The 22,385-nt window shown below is 44.6% G+C and overlaps 1 protein-coding gene across 3 annotated transcripts in view; it reads left to right on the plus strand.

Annotated features, from left to right (window-relative positions):
* The window catches only part of ABCB11 (ATP binding cassette subfamily B member 11), a 107,549-nt gene that overhangs the window by 34,608 nt on the left and 50,556 nt on the right, over positions 1-22,385 (plus strand). The window contains exons 1-8 of one of the 3 annotated variants that reach the window (XM_077319799.1): positions 1,443-1,585; positions 8,476-8,570; positions 14,381-14,402; positions 16,567-16,620; positions 17,072-17,120; positions 17,523-17,764; positions 19,543-19,630; positions 21,511-21,644. In XM_077319799.1, coding sequence (XP_077175914.1) covers positions 8,495-8,570; positions 14,381-14,402; positions 16,567-16,620; positions 17,072-17,120; positions 17,523-17,764; positions 19,543-19,630; positions 21,511-21,644 — 665 coding nt within the window. In that variant the 5' untranslated portion in view covers positions 1,443-1,585; positions 8,476-8,494. Of the gene's footprint in view, positions 1-1,442; positions 1,586-8,475; positions 8,571-12,030; positions 14,403-16,566; positions 16,621-17,071; positions 17,143-17,522; positions 17,765-19,542; positions 19,631-21,510; positions 21,645-22,385 lie in introns of those variants that run through there. The other 2 variants (XM_077319800.1, XM_077319801.1) reach the window with 2 other exon arrangements.

Consider the following 22,385-nt stretch of genomic DNA (forward strand, 5'->3'; position numbering starts at 1 on the left):
TATAAGAATCAACTCTTCTTCTTCATGACTCTCTCCCAGCATTATCCTACCTGAAACATGGAAGTGATCATCCCGGATTAGATAGCAAAATTGTTGCAAACCATTCTCCCACACTGTGTTTATCTCACAGGGTAACTGCGAGAATGAAATGTAAAGAGAAACCCATGTCCCCTTCATCTTCTTGGAGGAAGGCCCAATCAAAATGTTATGGAGAGAGAAGAACGGCATCAGATGGAACCGGGAGGTCCAGCTTGGACACGGAAGAGTGATTGGTTATTTATGATTTATTTATCATCTGGCACATGTAGAATACAACCAGCAGATCCTAAATATAGTTTGGCAGCCATGCAAGAAGTGCCTGCCTTTGCTTCACAGCCCTAGTTTTCCTTGGGGGTTGCCCTTCCAGGGCTGACCCCGCTTAGCTTCCGACATCTGATGGCATCGAGTTTGCCCGGTCAATCCTCTGACTGAAGCTTTAGTCAACAAGTTCGAAACTTGGTGTCCCCAACACTTCAATAAAAGAAAACACCAAGGGTAAGAAACCAAAATATCTTTTTTATTTGGCAGCTGAGCAATAGGCTCCCTGCAGGAAAAGCAGGGATCCAAAAGGCAGAGAGCATGCAGGCTCGCTAAAACAAAACATTTACGCTTATGATTACAATATAGTTACATGGTCAATTACATAGTAACTTCCAGTTCAGTCCCCAAAATCTCCCGTCAGGATCCCCTGGTGCAGTTCTTGAGCTAGTGTGGGGGGGGGACCAGTAAGGGTTGTAAAGATGGTGTTAGGGGGGGGGGGAGGCATTGTTTTTATTACCTAAATTATTAAAACTCACATTCGATTACCTGTGGTCAGTTCATTTGTCATGCAACACAATGCTAGAACTATGGTTCCTTGTTCCCTGGTTAGTAAGAGACATTTGAATCTATGTTAACCACAGAACTCACTCTGAATGCCATGGCCATCTCTAAGAACTGCAACTCAGAACGCATGAAGCAAATGAGAAAGTCTTCTTGCCCCACGCTGGTCTCAGCCATGCTGATAAGCATTTCTTGTCAGCAGAAACTTGGACTGACTCATGTGGATTTGATTTCTGTTCAGAAAAGAGGTAGAGTGCAGCCATTTTGTATATGTTTTCGTCACCCCGGCAAATCCAGATCTGGCACTTGCTATGTTTATGATTGAGACTGACGGGCACAGTACTACCCAACCCTGCCTCACATCAATTCATAATCTTCCTTATTTGCTGGAGTTCCCTGTTACACAGCTGTTTTTCTGACATTGCTGTAGATCCATGCCTCGGAGTCTTGTCTCAGCTGGGCTAACGTCCTCACTTCTGTTGTTCGGTTGTATGAATATTTATAGCCAGGTTAAAATTCTACATCAAATGTCAGTGAACTCTAGATTTAACGACCTGAAGGTGAATGACCTGCACCTCCATAGCCAAATCCCACTTAGCTTCAATCCTGATAAAGGGGTCAATATGTTGAAACCTGCCAGATGTAGAAAATGGATGTACGAACTATTGAATAATTTTACTACACGGAGTCCTTGCGGCTGTTTCTTCCATTTTTACTTCAGCTGGTGAGTAAAAAAAAAAAAAATCTTTACAAAATTTTCACAGTTCAGCCTCTATATATTTTTAAATCACATCTTTCAAAGGCATCTACATATTAAATGAGAAAAAGTGGGATCCTTTTTTGTTCGTTTGTTTTATGAAACTGACACCATTAATTTTGCCTGTTTACAAGCACACCTTGGATACCTTCTTGCCCTGTGCTGGACCATTAACTATCTGTAAAAGTTAACATGTTGATGACAGTTTGAATGTTCTTAGTGTAATAGGAATGTCTTTGCCTTCGCAAATAGTATTAACCTGATTTTTCTAAACCATCTGTTATGCGAAGATCGAATTTTTATCGATAGACTGTCATAGGGAACAAGTAATACTAGAGGTAGCACTTGAAAATTACTTGGTTGGAGGTGAATTTTTGTCTGTTTATTTCAGATCTACTGCTAATTCCTTGGGGTTTCTTTTTTAAAGCCAATCTAGATGCCATCTTGTATATATATTGGCTATCCCCTCTCCCGAAAACTAAAAAAACACACCGAAGAGCAAAGGATGGTTCTGTTAATTCCTCCCCCACCCCCCACAAGAATGAATTTACTTCTTCTCTATTTTCTTTATACAAAATAATGGGAACAAGATTCTTGTGGAATAATTTGTTCCAAGTGCATGTTGCAAGTTTCCATCATTTATGATTCTGCAAGAAAACCCAGGAACCTATCAGCTGCTTGTGAACCTGTTTTGATAGTTTAATCGGCAAAGAATTGTTGTTGCCTGGGTCTCCCTCTGATCTAAAACCTGTGATGGATCTTCGACTTGTCAGATTTCTACAGAAGAGAAAATTTCACCAGGTCTAGCTTCTCCCACCATTACTGCCGCGAGTAAAACCTGCCATTCACCTCCGCGGTGTTTACTCAGAAGAAAGTTCCACTGGTTTTGATGGGCTTTTCTCCCTTGCCTCTCGGGGACTGGATGTGGTGATTCACCATAGCCTCTGATACATGCCTAGATCTAGCTTTATTTTTGGACCCGTCTACTTTCGAAAGCGATAGGCGTATCATCACAGGTTCCTCTAAAAGCCTGCGTCTATTTTTCTCCTCTCGACTGGGCTCTATAATAGAGTGTGGCCGCTACACTTCTCGGAGTTTTAAAATCAATTCTAAATGTTGGTTGACAGTCTGTCTAGACCAGGGGTAGTCAAACTGCGGCCCTCCAGATGTCCATGGACTACAATTCCCAGAAGCCCCTGCCAGAATTCGCTGGCAGGGGCTTCTGGGAATTGTAGTCCATGGACATCTGGAGGGCCGCAGTTTGACTACCCCTGGTCTAGAAGAAAGCCTGGGAGATGGTAACTTTTGTGTAGGGAGGGTTCTTTTCCTTGGGGTTATCTCTACATACATTTCTTCCTTTCCAAACTGGGCTCCCGGTGCCACCGAAACTGGGGGCCTAGGTTAGGTGCGATGAGGCTATTGTCATTTTTGTGTCTGCGTCATTTGCCAGTGGAGTTATTTGATACTAAAAACAGAACTGCTAAGAGGGGAGGGGGTAGAACTCTGCCCATTAACCTCCCTGCAGGCAGATGGTTCTCTCCCTTCTGTGCTCCAGTACCAGGTGGAATCCAGGAACAGAAAACAGAACATGTTGTTTGTATATATTTATTACAGGATGTGGGGGGGGGGAGTCCTCTGAGAGATTTTTATATAGCTTAAATTTCTATTATGTGATCTGGGCTACAGGTCAGTTGTACTTTAACTGATTCAGTTCATTCAGTGCTCAGATTTTGGGGAAGGGGGGTGGTTACGGAATCACTTGATGAAATCCCCAGACCTCATTGCTGTTCCCCTCAGTTGTAACCCCTTCCCGCTTGTTCCTCACATAAGCCACTGGTCTGATTCAGTATGAGGCAGTTTCATGTGTCTTGAAATGGAATGGATGGATTTTAAACAATTGGAAGAAGTAGAGGGTTTTTTTATATCCTGCTTTTCTCTGCCCCAAAGGGGTCTCAAAGCGGCTTTCAATTGCCTCCCCTTCCTCTCCCCACAACAGGTGGGCCTGTGAGAGAACTGAGAGAACTGTGACTAGTCAAAGGACACCCAGCAGGCTTCACTTGGAGGAGTGGGGAATCAAATTCAGTTCTCCAGATTAGAAGCCTTGGTCTGAAGGAGTTGGCCCATGAAGGGAGATATCATTTCATCTCTCCTACCATAACAATATTGACAATATTGACTCGGATGGACCACTGATCTATTCATTAGCCTCATGTATCCATATATTTTGAAAGTGAACCATGGTTGCTGGATTTAAACCAGTGGGTCTCAACCTTCCTAATGACGCGCCCCTTTAATACAGTTCTTCATGTTGGGGTGACCCCCAACCATAAAATGATGCAAGTGTTCTTTCACAGAAATTACACTGAAACTGACCAATGGCGTGAAGACCCATTGTCCATGATTGTATATAAATTGTTTTTTTCCCTAGGGTTTCTCAGTTCAGTTCTGCGTCTTGTCCCACCATGCCGATCTCAGTCTTTTCTGCTGCTCCAGACAGGCACCTGCAGGAGGAGCAGCAACAGTGGCCATGCCCCCCCCCCGGCCAAGCTGCTCGTGCTGCCGTGACCCCTGTGAAAGGGTCATTCGACCCCCAAAGGGGTCCCGACCCCCAGGTTGAGAACCGCTGATTTAAACTGACTGGAAGAAGTTTTTTTAATGCCATGCTTTTCTCTACCCTAAGGGGTCCCAAAGAGGCTTTACAGTTGCCTCTCCTTCCTCTCCCCACAACAGGCACCTTTGTGAGGTAGGTGGGGGTGGGAGAGAACTGAGAGAACTGTGACTGGCCCAAGGTCACCCAGTTGGCTCCACGCAGAGGAGTGGCGAGTCTAACTCAGTTCTCTAGATTAGAGTCCACTGTTGTTAACCGCCACACTACACTGGCTCTCAAATTAGATTACCTTTGGTTCCAAAAGGGGTCAGGTTGCCCCCAAACATGCCCAGGAGTGGGGGGAAAGGCTGTTTTCCTTTTAAAATGATAAAAGCAAGCAGTGAGATGGATGTGCTCATAGATCTCATATTATAGTATCAGCAACCTGATTTCCCTTGGCTAACGTGGGGCGGTATGGGGGGGGGGTTTAGTGGGGTTAGTTAGTGTTCGCCTGTTGCCTAATGTTGATATTGTGGATCGATTGGTTTTAATGGTTTTAACTATGGGTTTTATTGTAATATTTTTTACCTTGTAAACCACTGTGAGCCTAAGGGAAAGGCGGTATAAAAGTTTAATAAATAAATATGATCTAACTGGAACACACAGGTCCCTGATAAGGAAAAATGTGATAATCTTTACACAGACAAAACTTATTTAATTAAAATAATTCTGTGCCATTCTTTCCAACAAATAAGATCAGAAAGGAGGTGAACATTAAACAAATTTCAACATTAAAGCAGCATTTCAAAGACAGACAGAGATAGATAGGATTAACAATTCAATAAAACATAACACAACTAGGAAGAGAACCAACAAGAAAAACTCCAAAACAAACTTATTGCAAAAAAATGTTTATGTTCTATTATTGTTGATAATGGCTACTGTTGTTCACTATCCTGAGCCGCTAGGGAGGGCAGTATATAAAGTAAATAAATACATACATAATGAATAAAATCTTCACCCAATGATAGAGGGAGACAGACACTCTAGGCCTGAAGCCAAGGAACAGAGAAGTAGTCCCTCAGCACCCCGCTCTGAAACCCATCTTTGAAGCAGGGTTGAAACCACCACCAAACAGAACTTCCAGTCCCAACTCTGAAAGGTGATCCAGAAAGGTAGCCTGACCAATAGTATCAGAAGCGGCTGAGGAGTCCAGGGTCATGCTCTCTTCCTGGCCCATTTTCTGGTTCAGGCCATATGCCAGGATGAATGTCTATTGCAGCCTGATGAGCAGGCCTGAAACCAAACTGGAGTGGATCCAGACAATCCGCTTTGCTCTCTGAAATTCCCAGCTGCCATTCATTCAATCGCCTTCCTGAAGAATGGTAAGTTTGAGAATGGGTGGTAGTCATTCAAATCTCCTGGGTCCAGAGAAGGTGTCTTTAGGAATGGCTGGGGCAACCACCTCCTCTCTCAGGGAGGCATTTATTGTCTCCTACAGATCTAAAGAGCCAGGAGGGGTAGAGTTGCCAGGTGGATGCAGGCTGGTGGCAGGGGGAGTTGGGGGTGTGGTTGGAAGCTCCCTGGCATTGCACAGAAATTACACCAGCACATTGGAGATGACACTCTGGCTTTTGGGCAAATCTCTGTGGTAGAGTTTTGCCCCATAACCAGAGCAGACGCCATGCCCTGTGCATGCTCTCAATCACCCAAAACTCGCAGAGTGAATGACCCCTGAGTGTTTATTTTGTGGATACATGGGGATGTTTCCTTCCTTTTTTTGCTACCTTTGGTTTCCAGGCTAGACAAGGCCTCTCTAGATTTAAGAACATTCGGGGGCAGCATAATTCATCCATGTTCCCTATAGCGATTTCGCCAAAAGAAAGGTCCTGAATTATCATAACATTGCTCTCCACCCTGCGATCAAAGGTTTGTTTAAGTAGATCAGTTTTGTTCTCTGCTGTGGGTCATGTTAGCATCTCAGGGGTACATTCGTCAGTCCCTGGAAACATAACCCTCTTTGGAAAGTGAAAGAACAACCAAAGGATCAGTCAGAGTGTGTATTAGTGACGACATTTTCTTGAAGTATTCTTGAGGCCAGCTGGTTTCGAGATAATATCCTCATTTTTTTTCTGAATAGTGTTGGGTGTAACGTTTGGCCTTGGTGTTTCAGCTTGGTATAGTGGTTAAGAGCGGCAGCCTCTAATCTGGAAAGTTGGGCTTGATTCTCCATCAAGTTCACCTTCCAAAGCAGCCATTTTCTCCATGGGCACTAATCTCTGTCATAACATCTCACTGCTGGAGAAAACCCACAAGTGAAGTAGAGTAGCTCTAGGAATCGTTGGATTCTCTATGCTATAGTGTGTCTGGCAGTTCCTAGAGCTACCCTGTGCCACTTCCAAGTTTTCCCTGGACATGATATTGCATCAAGTTGAGTTGGGGACTCAGTGTCTGGAGCCCAGCATCTAGTAAAGTCAGGTCTGGGGCCCAACATCAACTCTGGGGCCTGGTCGATGGGTTTGATTCTCCACATACAGCCAAGCTGGGTGAACTTGGTCTCATCACAGCCCTGTTAGAGCTGTTTTCACAGAGCAGTTTTGTCAGAGCTCTGTCAACTCCACCTACCTCGCTAGTTGTCTGTTGTGGAAAGAGGAAGGGAAAGGTGTAAGCCACTCCTTCAGGTAATGAAAAGTGGGGTATAAAAACCAATTCTTCATCTATAAAGACATTCAAATACTTCTGAAAAGAGAGAGAGGCAAAGGAATTGAGACAAATGGTTTAGTAACTGAAGCAGCAGGAGGAATGAGTTTCTCATTGATGGAGGCTGCCTCAGAAGTCACCCTAGCTGGAAGCTTCCTCTGAGTAAACAATGTACCAGCTGAGAGCAGGGGATGGATGAGACCAGCTGGGTCACCTTGGGCCAGTCCCAGCTCTCTCAGAGATCTCTCAGTTTCACTTGTTTCTAGACTGCTGTCCCAGCAAGCTAGCTCCGGGTAGTGTACAGAGTAATGTATAAATATAATATTTAAAACAAATAAAATTTAAGTTTAAAATTAGTTTAAAAATAGAGAACAGATTAAAAATTAACAGCAGCAGTTCCTCCACAACAGCTATCGAGGGTATTCCAAACAGGTCAGGCTGGTCTAGGGATACGTAAATACATAGGTCAGACTTTCTCAACTTTTTAACCATTGAGAACCCCCTGAAACATTCTTCAGGCTTTGAGAAACCCCAGAAGTGGTGCAATTGTACAGAATATGGTTGGGAAACACAGTTGTGTACATGCCCACCCAAGGCCCCTCCTCTTCCCACCCCTTGCAGGCCCATCATTGGCCATTTTGGGAAGTGGGGGCGGGTCAACATGACCATATAAGATCATATCACTTATTAATTTGTAACAAATTTTGTAAATATATAAAAATTAATTAACCCCCACCTATTCAGGAGCCCCTTCCAGGGTTGTCAAGAAACCCTCATTGAGAAAGCCTAGAGTAGATGCATGGACAGATGGAATGTGTGGGGCCATTGATTGGTGGACACAGCCTTACCTAATCTAGCTTTACACATTTTCTGTGACGTGACCTCTTTGGTCTTTAGAATGAGAATGGGGAAAGGGGGATGTAGAAAAGGAACATTTGTTTTGTTTTCAGTTCAGTTCTGTCTCCTCAAGACTTGCTGAGGTGGTTTTTTTAAATGTCTCCTTCCCCTTTCTTGGGCTTCAGCCAGTAAATTTTAGGACTCATCCAACAAACTTTTTTTTTTCCTGTTGGCCATCATACACGAGGCTGCTTCATACTAAATCAGACCCTCAGTTTTAGCAAAGTCAATACTGCCCACTCAGATTGGCAGTGGCTCTCCGGGCCCTCAAAGTCTTTCCCATCACTTCCAGCCTTGTCCTTTGACCTGGAGATGCCGGGGATTGAACCTGAGACCTTCTGCATGCTGAGTTGCTGTGTCACCGAGTCATGACCCCTCTCATCTGTAGAGCTCAATCAGACTCCACAAATTGCTCCCAGGCTTCACTTACCAGATTTCGCAAGATTCTCTTCCAGCTCCACCACAAGCTTACCTCCTGCTCCTCTACCTCCTAGGAGGCCAGGCGTATCAGGGTGGCTTCAGTCCATGTGTAGACTTAAAAGATGGGCTTTCTCCATTATGCCAGAAAATCCATCTAGTTCAATGAATTCATACCTATATGAATGGAAGACTGTCTGGACTGTATAATATTGTCACACACCAGGGACGTCACATTTATTTTTACTTTCCCCAGAAAATTAACGAAGCGGATCATGCCTGAACCTGTCACTTTGTGCAGTATCAAGAAAATTGGGGAAGACAACTATGCTTTTGAGTCAGATGGAGCACGTAAGACACCCTGCATTTTAAATCATGCTCAGCTTAATAAATATGACGGAGAACTTCTTAAATGCACGTATCATCGCCTCATTACAGGCTGATGTTTTGTGAAAACGTTGCCTATATTCCGAGCCAAAACCCAGCAACTCCAGTTAAATGGTTGGAAGAACTTGCTGTAAAATATGTCTGTATAATTTTTTTTTTGAGTTTGTGCTTTCTCTCGCAGGAACTGCATGGCAATTGGTTCATGCCCCGCTGTGATTTTTTTAAAAGATCAATTGTGTAATACCAGAATCACCCATCTGCACACACACACACACACACACCCCTGCCCAGGACAGCATAGTTGAATGAACTGAGGGATGATAAGGTGCTTCTCCCTGGGGAATGGTGGATTCACATACCCCTCCACAACCTGTAAACCCCCACTTAAAACCCCCATAAAATACTTTTGTTCTGTCTTTTTCTCTGCTGAGTTGGAATGCAAGCACAGCCTGACCCACCTCACAGGGTGCCTGTTGTGGGGAGAGGAAAGGGAAGGCGACTGTCTATCCCCCCTTCCCATTGAAACAGAAAGGTGTTCTGCACGTGATTAGGGAAGCTCAGAAGGGTGGTGGTGGGGGGGAGCCAAGCACAGCAGGAGCCTTTCTTTTCTTGAAGGGGGTGAGGGGGGTAGGGGAGAGAGGTTTGGAGACAGCTGAGGAGGGGGAATTAATCCAAGAGGAAAATCTCTGCCAAGAGAAGTTAGGGCTGGAGCTTCTGCTGAGAGAAGTTAGAGCTTCCCCTTTAATCTCAAAGGCTTTTTACTTGGGCTTTTCTGCAGTTGTCTGTATTCTTTGGGATTCCTTTGTATTGGTCTCTGGAAGTTGACATTCATTTTCACCTGGCTCTCCACACATGTTGTCTCCAAACGGCAATGCCAAGGATTGGTTTCGCATCATGCTGTTCACATTTATTTTGGAAGTGCTGGCAGCTGGTCCCGCCTCCCATGCTTTTCTCGGAGGCACGGCTGGCCAGTCCCACCCCTTTCATTTTTTTGTTTGCCACATGCGCAATAACACTAGTTCGATGTGACACACTTGCAAAACATAGGAAATTATTGGTCCACTTAATTCTCTCCCATTTGCTCTCATCACCAACCTCCCTCCCCCTCTCTTCCTCCCCTCCAATGAGAAAAGCATCCAAGCGCTCCCCTTTTCCATATGATGTGCAGTTCATCCCCCCCCCCCAGCCTTCTCCGAAGGAATGCACATTAAAAGTCAGCTTAGGAAAAACGGTGCCTGCTTGCACCTTTGTTTTAAGTGTGCCACTTCAGGCAAGCATCCTGTGTCGCAAATTTCCTCCCCTCCTCTTCCCCCCCTATAGTGCATATAATTATTAAAAAACAAAACACCCCAGTCATTATGTTAGGTTGCTCCTATGTTGTAAAACTGTCCTCCCCAACCTTTTTATCACTGGGGACCGGTCAACGCTTGACAATTTTACTGAGGCCCAGGGGGGTAGTCTTTTGCCAAGGGATATCGCCGCCTGAGCCCCTGCTCTACTTGCATTCCCGCCGGCGCCCCTGACTTCTCGCCGTCCACTGGGGGGCGCTGCCAGCAGCAGCGCAGTGCCATACCAAGGGGGAGCCCCTACCATGGCGGCCACTGGAGAGCACCAAAGGTGAGCCAGTGGCAGAGTGGCAGGGCAGCCCCTGAGGCAGCAGCCGGGGAGGAGGAGGAGGTGTGGCCCGGTACCGACTGATCCACGGACCGATATTGGTCCCCGGACCGGGGGTTGGGGACCACTGCTGTAAAACAAAGAGGAGGCTGCTGGATGAAATTAACATTCATAGCCTCCTTGCTTGAAACTGACCTTCATGAAATTGACAATGAATGTTCAGTCTTGCTGGAGGGGGACATGGGGAGGTGGTGTGTGTGTGTGTGTGTGTGTGTGTGTGTGTGTCATGCTTGTGCTACTTTGGAACTATGATGTAACATAACCCTGTTCAATTTTTAGAAAAAATACAGTGGGGAGTAGAGGAGGGCAGGCAGAGACACAGAATTGGGCAGATCTCAAACGTCATCATTTTGACACGGGGGAAAAGTGGAGGAAGTCAATGTGACATTTCAGCTCCACTTTAGGTTACTGCGAATTCCCTCCCAGGGGAAGGGATGGACTCGTGTTTTCTCAGGATTCACGAAACACACTGCAAATGGGAAGCGCAGTCACAGGGCTGAGCCTAAATCAGGAGATTTTGGTGTGAAAGTAAAGAAATTCTGCTGAACTTTATGGGTGCTGCTGCAAAGTTTTTAGTCACTGTGGAAATGGACCCTGTAATGTTCACAGACATTGTACAGATGGATGTACAGATGGATGAACAGACAGAGTTCAGGGCAGGCTCAGCCAAAACATTCCTAACACACTCAGGTTCATTCTACTTTTCTGTCTTCAACTAGTGTACGCTGGCTATCCTTGGAATGCTCATTCACTGGCTTTAAAAGGCATTTGTTTTCAGAGCAAGATAATGCGTCTTCAAAACTGTTTCCAAGTGACTTTGAATATAGCCATGAGGCTGTACACACGATACAGCAGGGGTAGTCAACCTGTGGTCCTCCAGATGTCCATGGACTACAACTCCCATGAGCCCCTGCCAGCAAACGCACTGGCAGGGGCTCATGGGAATTGTAGTCCATGGACATCTGGAGGACCACAGGTTGACTACCCCGGCGATGCAGGGTTAAGAGTCATTGGAGTGTATCCAGCTATCCAAAGACATTATCAACTGGGAATCTCCTATGTCTTTGCTCTAATGTACAGTAATGCAAGCCTCCCACACACACACACACACACACACACACACACTTGCCCCTGGTATTATTTATTACTATAATTATTTATTAAATATCTATACTGCCCTTCCAAAACGGCTCAGGGACTAGCAACCCTAGCCTGGAGAGACTTGCGTTCACATTCCCACTAGGCCCTGAAGTTTACTAGGTGAGGTTTGAGGAGAAATGTGTGTATATGAAAGTTCCCTTTACTTCCTCTTGCCTGGCAGTAGCTTCCTCTTGGGAATACATGTAGCTGCTCATTATGCACACACACGGCTGACTTTCAGTTTTCACTGAAGTAAGAGTTGTAAGCCTCGACTTTGAATGCTCTGCATGTACTCTGCACCTTTCTTTTTTTGTCTGATATTTCCCCTAGGAATCATGGAGCGAGGAAAACTGGACATGGTGTCACAGTGCAAAAATTTTCAATTTTCTTTGTGCAGCGTCGCTCTATCGCAACTGCACAACTGTGTTACAGTTTAGATCGCCGTGTTCCTCACCTCAGTGTAGAGCAGGGGTAGTCAAACTGCGGCCCTCCAGATGTCCATGGACTACAATTCCCAGGAGCCCCCTGCCAGCGAATGCTGGCAGGGGGCTCCTGGCAATTGTAGTCCATGGACATCTGGAGGGCCACAGTTTGACTACCCCTGGTGTAGAGTATCGAGTTTAGCGATAATCTCCTTATCGGTCAGTTTCCATTGGGCATGTTTTTTTAAAAAAGGATAGTGATCCTTCAACCTGTATTTACTCTTCGGTAGCCATCTTAGCACAACATTTGTGAAGAGTCCTTGGTGGTTTATTATGGCAGCAACAGAGGTTCTTATGTTTCTTTTGAAATTGGAAGAATATGAGAAATAGGAACCACTTTTCAATGATGCACAGTTCTGGCCATAGCAAGAAGAAGAGCAGGATGAGCAGTCGTGATGGGGAACATGACTCAGTGGTCCCAGGCCACACAGAAGCACCAACATGCTCTTGCTGGCATCTCATCACCATGTTGTATACGGTCGTCCTTCTCACGATGCCATGGCTGGTGCATGACTTTCATTCTGGCACAAGGGAGTCAGACGGAATGGATTCCTTATTTCAAAGTGACCAAGGCAATCTTTGCTCAAATTGTGGAAAATTTGAAAGGACTCCTGCAGCTGGAACAGGTCACAGCATAGGAGCACATTTCAGTGGAGAAGCCTGTGGCAATTGTCCTTTTTATCTCATCAGTGGCAATCCATTCAGAGATTTTGTGAAATAGTTTTGCACTGAACCATCTGTTTGCTTGGTGAACCGGAGTGAGCTGCTTAGGAAAACTGTTTGCCTGGCTCCCGATGTAGCTAAGGTATTTTTTCCTATGAAAAACACTGCCTTTTCAGTAATTCATTGGTGTCTAGCATAGTTTGGCCAATGATTTACTACTGTGGGTTCACCACAGCTTGTTACTAATCGTTAAATGGGTAGCCCGTGCCACATTGCAGAATGTTTGTTCCTTTGCGTGATTGGGGTTCTATTGAGGTAAAAGTCCAGCTGGTTGAGCTTTTGACCGATCGGCAATGAGATATACTGACTTGTCAGCTTTGGGGAAAATGCCTGTTCTTTAACACTACCTGTTCATTCAGGTAGTGGATGGATTCAGCAGGCTGGGATTCCCACAGTGCATTGGTGCTGTGGATGTGACATCACTCCCCATCCCTTTTTCGGAAGTCACGAGTAAAGCAGTGGCTGGCAAAAGAAATGCTCATCCACTGTGGATCACACAGGAAGATTCACAGATGCAGAGGTTGCGTGCAGTGGCAGAAAGGGCCAGGGCGCCTCGTTGTTGGTGGGATGGGCATTCTGTGCTGCCACGATTGGTGGGGTGTTCATTCCGGGCAACCCGGTTCTCACTCTGTAAGTTGTTGCTATGCCAGCCTTGGTTGTGGCAGATGGCACAGACAGTATGAGGCGGTGACTCATGGGTGCTTCCCTGCAGTGCACAGTCCAGCATTAAAGGAACTACAACCACGACTCAAAGGAGAAGGAAGAGTAGGCAACAGAGCTACTGAGCAGGCAGGAAAGAAAACACAGAAGAGCAAGACGGACAGATAAATATTTAAACCACTGGTATGCCAGGCAACAGAGAATCAAGTGGGTAGGTAGTTTACTGCTAACAAATTGTTGTTGCTATACAGTGGCTATGTCAGTAGCATAGGCAACCAGGCACAGCATGTACAGAAGACTGTATTTATGAATACACAAACATATTTAGAATTACTTTCATGGTAAGAAGACTGAAAGTAGCAGACATCAGCAAGGAGCATTAGCTCTAAGACACAGAGAGAATTACGCACCCAAATGGGGCTCGATCTCATCTACAGTTTCTTTTTGTGGAATAGGTGTGCCAGGTATGGTCTAGAGCAGGGGTCATCAACCCCTGGTCCGCGGCCCGGTGGTGGGCCGCAAAGGTCACGGTACCGGGCCGCCGGCAGCCACGCCTGCCTCCCCCCGCTGGCAGCAAGAAGGAAGAGAAGAGGCAGGCACAGCCGCTGGCATGGTGGTGACGCAAACACGTGGCAAAAACGTGCATGCGCAGTTGCCACGCATGTGCGTTAGCGCCGCCTGGTGGCGAAAACACGCATGTACGGCAACTGCGAGTGCGCGTTTTCGCAGCACCCGGGCCGTCGGCTCTTCCCTCACTCCGGAGGCGGTACCTGACCTGAGAAAGGTTGGGGACCGCTAGTCTAGAGGGCAGATACGTGGAGGGCTACTGGTGGTGACATATTGTACCATAGGGTTTCTGTCAATTCCTAAAGATTACTGACGTCACTTCCAGGTTTTCCCAGAAGTGATGTCATGTTGTCAGCCAGTTTCCCTTTGGGAGGGGGGGTATTTTTTTTTTTCTGCTGCTGCTCTGGGGAATGATTACCCAAGTTTTCTATGATGTGCATTTATATCTGTGGACACACAATCGTTTGTGAACTGACATGTACTTATTTTAATTGTTAACAAAAAGGATATATTTATATCTCTCAACAGGTAATGGCATCAGCAAGCCAGAGTAAGTAATAAAGATGTTCACTCATTTTCAGACTCAATACTTGGCTAGAACCAAGAGCCAGCTTAATGTAGTGAGATTAGGTATGCCGACTTCTAATCTGACAAGCCAGGTTTGATTCTGTACTCCCTCACATGCAGCCAGCTGTGTGACCTTGAGCTTGCGACAGCACTGATAATATCTGGGCTCTCTCAGCCTCACCCACCTCACAGGGTGTCTGTTGTGGGGAGAGGAAAGGGAAGGCCACTGTAAGCCACTTTGAGACGGGTAGAGAAAAGCGGCCTATAAGAACCAACTCTTCTTCTTCATTTTTAGCGACTGTATTTTGTAATCCATTAACCTGGATGCATTCGCGGTAGAGAAAACACAGCCATGTCCTGCAATTTCCTAAACTATAGTGTTATGCAACTGATTGCCAGCAAAGCAAATATTCCAAACCCATCACAGTAATTAGCACAGCAGTGAAAGAGAAGAATGCCACCATTTCAACCAACCCTTCTTATTATTCTGGCGGCATCAAGCTCATGGTGTTGTACGATTAGCAGGTCTGTGTGTACCTTTCCCCACATCGGTTACTTTCTCTCCAAAATATGAAATCTGCTTTCCGTCAATCGGTTGATGTTGATTCTAATCAAATATGCAGAAAACTGTTAAACAAGATTCAATAGGGAGGAGAAACCCCTCTTGAAACAAACCTCTGAAAAACCTTTTCTGAGCTATAATGTTTAAAACAGCCTTCTAAAAATCGAAAGCTCGTTACTTTACCTAGTACGCTGTTGATGGGGGTAATTTAGAACTAAGGGGGGAAGCAGAGTTTTGAGGATCTATACCCCAGTTATATTTTGGAAGAGGGAGAATAGGCAGCTTCTTGAAATCTTATTCTGTAATATTCCCCATGATTTGACTTGAAACTGGATGCCACTCCATTTTGATGCAAAGCACACCCTAGAACAGAAACAGGACTTTCAATGGAAGCTCCTAGGGAGTCAACTACTGGGAAAGCACAGCATCAAGAACCTGCTGGCTGCTTCCTCATGAAGGACCCTTGATTCAAATGCCTGGATTTTGTGACTAGGCAAGAGACTCCCTGAAGATTGCTTTTATCATGAGCCTAATGCCTCCCCAAGGTCACAGCAGCAATAACTAGCAATTTCCTTTGAGAATTAAGATTCATTTTGCATCCTGAGACCTAAGACCGCTGCCTGGTCAATTATCCACAGAGTTCCTTAAAATGTGTCTCCAGCAATCTGTATGCAAACTAACCTCTCCAGTTCCCATCTGGCTATCTACAAGATGCGAAAATGTGATGGGCCAAATTACATGTTAGGCTAAGTAAGGAGATGTATTATACTGCAGTGGTTTTAAAGGTTCCTGTCTTCAGGGAGCCACTGAGACATTGATTTTTCTCCCATGGAACCCCTGTGTGTTGCAGTTTATTTTAAGCGTGTCCCAGGCAAGCTTGCTATCTATTCTGTATTTCAAGGGAACTTCGCCTGCTTCGTAGCTGCAGAAATATGGGAAGGAAGAACTGCACTTTATAGCAGCAAAAGGAAATCTAACCATTTCCAAAACTACAGGATCAGTGTATTGTCATAAAGTACCTGGTACATGGTTTTCATACGCACCCACCATCTGTTCTGATGGCAGCCCTAATGTTAGGCCTCTTGTCTAGGCTGGGAGGGTTAGGGATATCAGCCTCCAGGTGGGATCTGGCACTCTCCTGAAATTAGCGCTGTTTTCCAGTTGTTTGGACTTATTTTTATTTATTTATTTGCAGATTTATATACCACCCCTCTCAGTAAAAGTGTCTTTGAGTGGTTTGCAAATGTAAATTCAATGGACTAATACAATATTAAGCCAGTTAATACTAAAACAAATTTAAACCGTTCTAAAACCACCTTTATCTTTATCTCATCAGCACTAATAATGAGTAGCCAAACTAGATGTTGAAAGTTGGCGGAACCAGAGGAAAAAGAAGGGTAGGAGGGAGACCTGAGATTGGGAGATTTATCTAACCTGCATCCTAGGAGGAGGATAAAATGGGAAAGCCAAGTTTGCAGCCTTGAGGTCCTTAAAAGGAGGGCAGGATAAATAATCAAAGGGCATTGCTGTGCACAGAATCAGATGCAGTAAGAATAACCACATAGGACTCTCTTGTCTTTTACAGGTATTTCTATAGCAAAAGGGATAGTTCTTCAACAGAGAATGCAAACGGTGACGAGTAAGTCAAACAGTCTCCTTGTGCACTGTCAGGAATGCTAAGACTCATTTGCTAAAAACTCCCCCCCCCAGGTGGTTAAGAAGTTTTAACAGGCCACTCCAAAATGGTCATTTCAAACCCCCCTCCAGATGGCCAGTAATGGGCTTGGAGGGGCGTGGGAAGGGGAAGGGCTCCAGTCGGGGTGTCCACAGCTATGCTTCCCAACCATATTCTGTATTAGTGTGCTACTTCTGGGTTTCTCGAAGCCTGAAGAATATTTGGGGGGGTTTCTCAATGGGAAACAATTGACAAAGGCTGGCATAGGTTAATCTATGGGAGAGGAGACCATGGTTGGTAGGGGCCAGATTCAGTCCCATGAAGAAACCTTATGGTCAGGGACCACTAAAGATACTAGTCTACCTGAAACAGAAAATGAGACCTTCTAAATTTTGTTCATTTTTTTTCTTCCAAGGGCATCAGACAAGAAAAAGGATGCCATTCGAGTTGGCTTCTTCCAGCTGGTAATAAAATTCTTGGTTTTAGGTATTTCCTGTACTTTATGCGGCTTCTTTGACAGTACAACCTCAGGGAGACTTCAGTGGATTTAGAAGTGTGTGACACTGCTTAGGAGTGTATTGTGAATAAATGCATCAAACCCTTTTGACATACTTGCTCTATTCCTGCTACTCATATGCCTACTTACCTGTTTCCTGAACTATTGACCTATGGGTGTGTGTCATTGTAACTTATATTTTGGATTATGTAGAAGGTCAGCTTGGATATATGCAAGGCACAAGTGTTACTTCAAAATGGAATTTTGGAGCTGTGTGTTAAGTTTTATAGAAATAAACAGTCCATAACTAAATAATGCCCCCCCAAATTACTTACGACCTCTCTGTATCTATCCCCCCCTCCCCTATTAGTTTAGATTTGCTTCGCCGTCTGAGACAACAATGATGGTGTTTGGTAGCATCTGTGCTATTCTTCACGGGGCAGCCCAGCCAGGCATGCTGTTGGTCTTTGGGGCCATGACAGACACCTTCATACAATACGACATTGAGAAGCAAGAGTTGGGAAACCCAAACAAGACGTGTATGAACAACACCATCATGTGGATCGATGGTTCCTATCTGCAGAACGAAAATAATGCATCGATAAGTTGTGGGTAAGCGTGCATATAATTTCATTCCTTCAGTATTGGCAAGTAGCATTGGCCGCTTTCACTTGTAAGAGAGCCAACCTGAATGGGCACTTGAGTCATGCTGTAATCCTGCTTCAAGTTACTTGTTACAGTCTTCCTGAGCAAAATGGGCATTGGAGTGACAGTCTTTTATGTGCTGCTAGTTCATGCCTTCTTGGATAATGGCACCTGGGCAATCTGTGTCCAATAATAATATAGAATGAAGTGCCATCAAGTGGCAATCGATTTATAGTGACCCCTCACATTTGCAATTCTGATGTCGCAATTCATAAATTGTTAATTGCCAAAGACTCTGGTCTAAGGGCTGAAGACAACTTAACTAAACATTAGGGTGATTCTACAAGCCTCAAGTAAGATGGGGTATTTTTTGTCCTCTGAGACCTAATCCAGCTAAAGATCAATGGAAGTCAACACCAATGGTTGGTCCATTGATATCAGTAGACCTGAGTCAGTGCATCATTTGAGCTGGACTGGAGTCCCTGCAAATGTTCCATGTATTAATGTCTGATTCTAACTAGTAGCATGTCACTGGAAAGGGTTCTCTTCTGTGCCTTGTGGTGACTCATCACCCAAACTCCATGGGATGTATTGAGCCAACAGACGTGGAGATGGGAAAGGGCTAAGTTGTGGAACTAGCCCACAGTGAAAGTCATCCTTACTCACATTCAGATTCTTGGCTTTAACCTTGACGGGGATCCAGTCCGCCTGTTAATTCCTGAAGCTATAACAGAACTGAATGTATCATTGCCATCCCATGAAGACATGAAACCCATAACAATGTGAGAGCTTCTGTTAACATCTGAAAACTGCAGTTCTTTGCAGGGATTTTATAAAACCTGAAAAGTGCCAAAGGGAAGTTTTATTGGTATGTAGTTCATTTGTAGTCTGCCACTGTCACTAGGAATGAAGGTGGATTACAAGCCCAATAGAACTATTTCAGAATTTTTATCTTGTTTTTCTCCCCAATGGGGACTAAACCAGCTTACAAAATATGAAAGACAAAGATACAATTGAAATGTGCAAACAGGACAAAAACAAACCCACAGGGGGAAAAATGGTCCACACCACAAACTGGCTTAGTCCTGGATCTACTGACTTACTTTGGGTGTCGAGCTACATGGAATGGCCATCTCTGTCCAATGGGACATGTGCCAATGCTGATTGTGGCCAGTTGTTATGTTTCTGGTGCTCTTAGCCAGTGCAATGGAAGAGTGTGGTACATGTGAATGCCATTTTGTGTGTGCCAGGCTACACACCATCTTCCAGATGTGGCACCTGCTGCTTGAAGCCCTTTCTAGGGAATGCATTCCCATGCTCCTCAGCTGTAAAAGATGAGCATTGCCTCTTTATGCACAAAATAGTGATCATGCTTAGTGCATTCTCCCAGTACACAAGGTAAGAGGACCATAAAAGGCTGAAAGGGGTGAATATGTTTTCATTAATTCCTTTGTCTTGTATTCTTCCCCTAAATCCATACTCAAAGTGATGGAGCAAAAGAATAATATGGCTGTAAGAGCAGGTAAGGATGAAGGGTTCTGTTTGTTCCAGCATTACAGATAATTGGTTTTCACTCCTATGCAAGATGCTCTGATTCACCAAGGTCAGGATTATTCATGTTCAATCATTATATCATTTGCCTGTATGCCTGTAGAGTACAATTAGCACAAAACCAGAACAGACTTTCAACTATTAGAATTATTGGTAACAATGTGGTTTAATTTTTTCCCTTTTTTAAAAAACAGATTGCTGGATATTGAAAAGGAAATGACCTTGTTCGCAAGTTATTATGCAGGAATCGGCTGTGCAGTTCTTCTTCTTGGATATCTCCAAGTCAGTACTCCCTTATCCGTATTATTTTCCATAACAGAAAAAAAACAATGTAATGATTTCCTGTACATTGTATGGTCAATATCCGGATAGAATCCTTAATATGGAATCAACACTACTTCACTATTGCCTCTCCACCCAATCAGACCTGCTGTGATGGGCTGGGGGGAATGAGGGAGACAAAATTCCGGGGTTCAGGGTCAGTCTGGTAGCCCATGATGCAGGAAAGTCATGTGACATGTTTTGAAATCATGTTTGGATTGAGTTTTGGGAAGAGGAAGGGGACCCAGAGGTAATGGGGGGAGAACTCGCGATATAAACGAAAGTTCTTATGCGAGGCAAAATATCGCTAATTCATCAGCCCCAGAGAGAGGTAGAAATATGGAAAGCAGGCATAGTCTTCCTCGGCCTCTTAAGTGCCTGAGAGCCGCCTCTTCATGAACTTAATGCAGGGATCTCAAACATACGGCCCACGGTCCAGAACCAGCTGTCAAGGGGTCTTATGTGGTCCATGAGCAGCTGGTCATGACCTTTATTACCAGATGGTGTCCCTGTATACCATTCCCGGGCTAATAATGGAAGTGGGAGGGAGGGCATCAAAGAGATACTTAAAGGAAATACTGTAACAGTGTTAATGTTTTAAGAACATGTGTATTTGGGATACAAAATAATATCATTAATTGGGATTGCCTGTGCTCTTTACGTTTATAAAAATCAAATAAATAAATAAACAAATCCCCCGTAGCTGGTACAATAAATAAATAAACAAATCCCCCGTAGCTGGTACAGAGCTGTGGCCACAACACTGAAATTCTGGCCCCCATGCCCAAAAAATCAGCCAAGCTTTCACCCTACTTGACATCTGGGAAATTTAAGGCAGTTTTGAATTAATCTGGTCGTAGAATGTTTTCATAGGACAATTATTGTTTCTATATATGCTCTTGCCCACCCCTGAACCTTCAGGAAAGGGTGGGTTCAAAATAAAATGTTATATTGGTGTAGAGGTTAAGAGCGGCAGCTTCTAATTTGGCGAGCCGGGTTTGATTCCCCACTCCTTCTCCACATGCAGCCAGCTGGGTGACCTTGGGCTCGCAGTAGTACTGATAAAGCTGTTCTGATTCAGCAGGAATATCAGGGCTCTCTCAGCCTCACCTCCCTCACAGGGGGTCTGTTGTGGGGAGAGGAAAGGGGAGGTGAATGTAAGCCGCTTTGAAACTCCTTCGGATAGAGAAAAGCAGCATATAAGAGCCAACTCCTCTTCTTCTTCTATATTAATATTATGAGTAGTAGTAGTAGTATGACTACATTTTATGCCACTCATGGCCCAACTAAGTGACTTTTACATCAGATCCAGTCATTGTAACAAATGAGTTTGACATCTTTGCTTATAGTAACCAGTACTTGGTTGACTGAACCTATAAGGACCATCCATAGAGCATATGTTTACCCACTGTTATTCACTTGTCTTTGGGATGGCACACAGGGCATACAGAGATAGCACATCTCTTTGGTTGATGAAAAATGCAAATGTGGCCACCAATGCCATTAGTATAAGTTACCTCTGTGGAATCAGAAGCCAGGCAGAAATTTGGCTTGCCTGTCCATATCCCCAGTCTCTGGATTCATGTATCCACACATAGGGCCATATTAAGAATTTAATTCTATTACTGCCTTAGATATATCTGCCAATGTAGTATAACTGAGGAAGAGTCTTTAATCAGTGTATAAAACAAGTGCAGAGTTGCCAGCACAGAGGACACACAATCAATGGCAGGTACACAGGGAATTGGGATAGATTATGTTCAGCTGTGTTTCCCCCCCCCCCCCTTTTAATTGGGGCTTTTTTCAACCTGCTTCTCTCCTCTTCTACTGATTTCTTTCAGATTTGCTTATGGGTAACAGCAGCTGCTCGACAGATACAGAAAATCAGAAAAGCCTATTTCAGGAAAGTGATGAGGATGGATATAGGCTGGTTTGATTGTACATCAGTCGGGGAACTCAATACACGAATTTCCGAGTGAGTAATCTGAGACATCCATTCCAGACATATTTAGGCAGTATGACAAAAAAAAGCCTGCTGAAAATGGGGGGGGGGACTACTTTTGGTTCATTTTATCAGAGCTGGACTTGAGTTTGAGTCTACACAAACTCAATCTGTCCACAGGGCAGAGGGGAAAATGCAGCAGTAGTGAAGCCTGTCTGGGTCCCTCTGAGCCACTGCCTCCCGGGCTAGTAAGCAGTGATCAAACACATGGGTCTCTGAGGTAAAATGTGCCCCGGAAGACCAAAACCTTCAGAAAAATACGCACAGGTTTATTGAGCAAATAAAATTCAAAATACTACTAGGCAACATAGTCACAAAAGTTAATTAGCACCAACCACAACAAAAGCTAACCTTTCCTTTCTGACACAAATTGCAGAGTCCAGATAGAAGCTGATGGATCTGTCCCATGGGAGCAAAACTGAGCATACTGTCAATCTTACCAAACACCCAATTATAGTCTCTTGCTCTCTGGCATCAGGCGGTCTTTGGAATCCAATCAGAACGCTCATTTCTTGGATCCCTCCCATGGAGTTACTGAACTGAGCACAGGCTTTTTCACTTTGCCAATTACCACATTCTGATAGCAGGCCTTGAAAGAGATGGTGTCCCTGGGAGAGGCCAGTTACAAGCACCTGGAAGCTGAAGCAGATCTAGCAATTATTCTTGTTAAACCCGGGTAAAACTAGAGTGCCTTGCCTCACACCAATCTTGTAG

Source organism: Paroedura picta, chromosome 2 (assembly GCF_049243985.1).
Source record: "Paroedura picta isolate Pp20150507F chromosome 2, Ppicta_v3.0, whole genome shotgun sequence".
In the NCBI taxonomy this organism is placed as follows: domain Eukaryota; kingdom Metazoa; phylum Chordata; class Lepidosauria; order Squamata; family Gekkonidae; genus Paroedura; species Paroedura picta.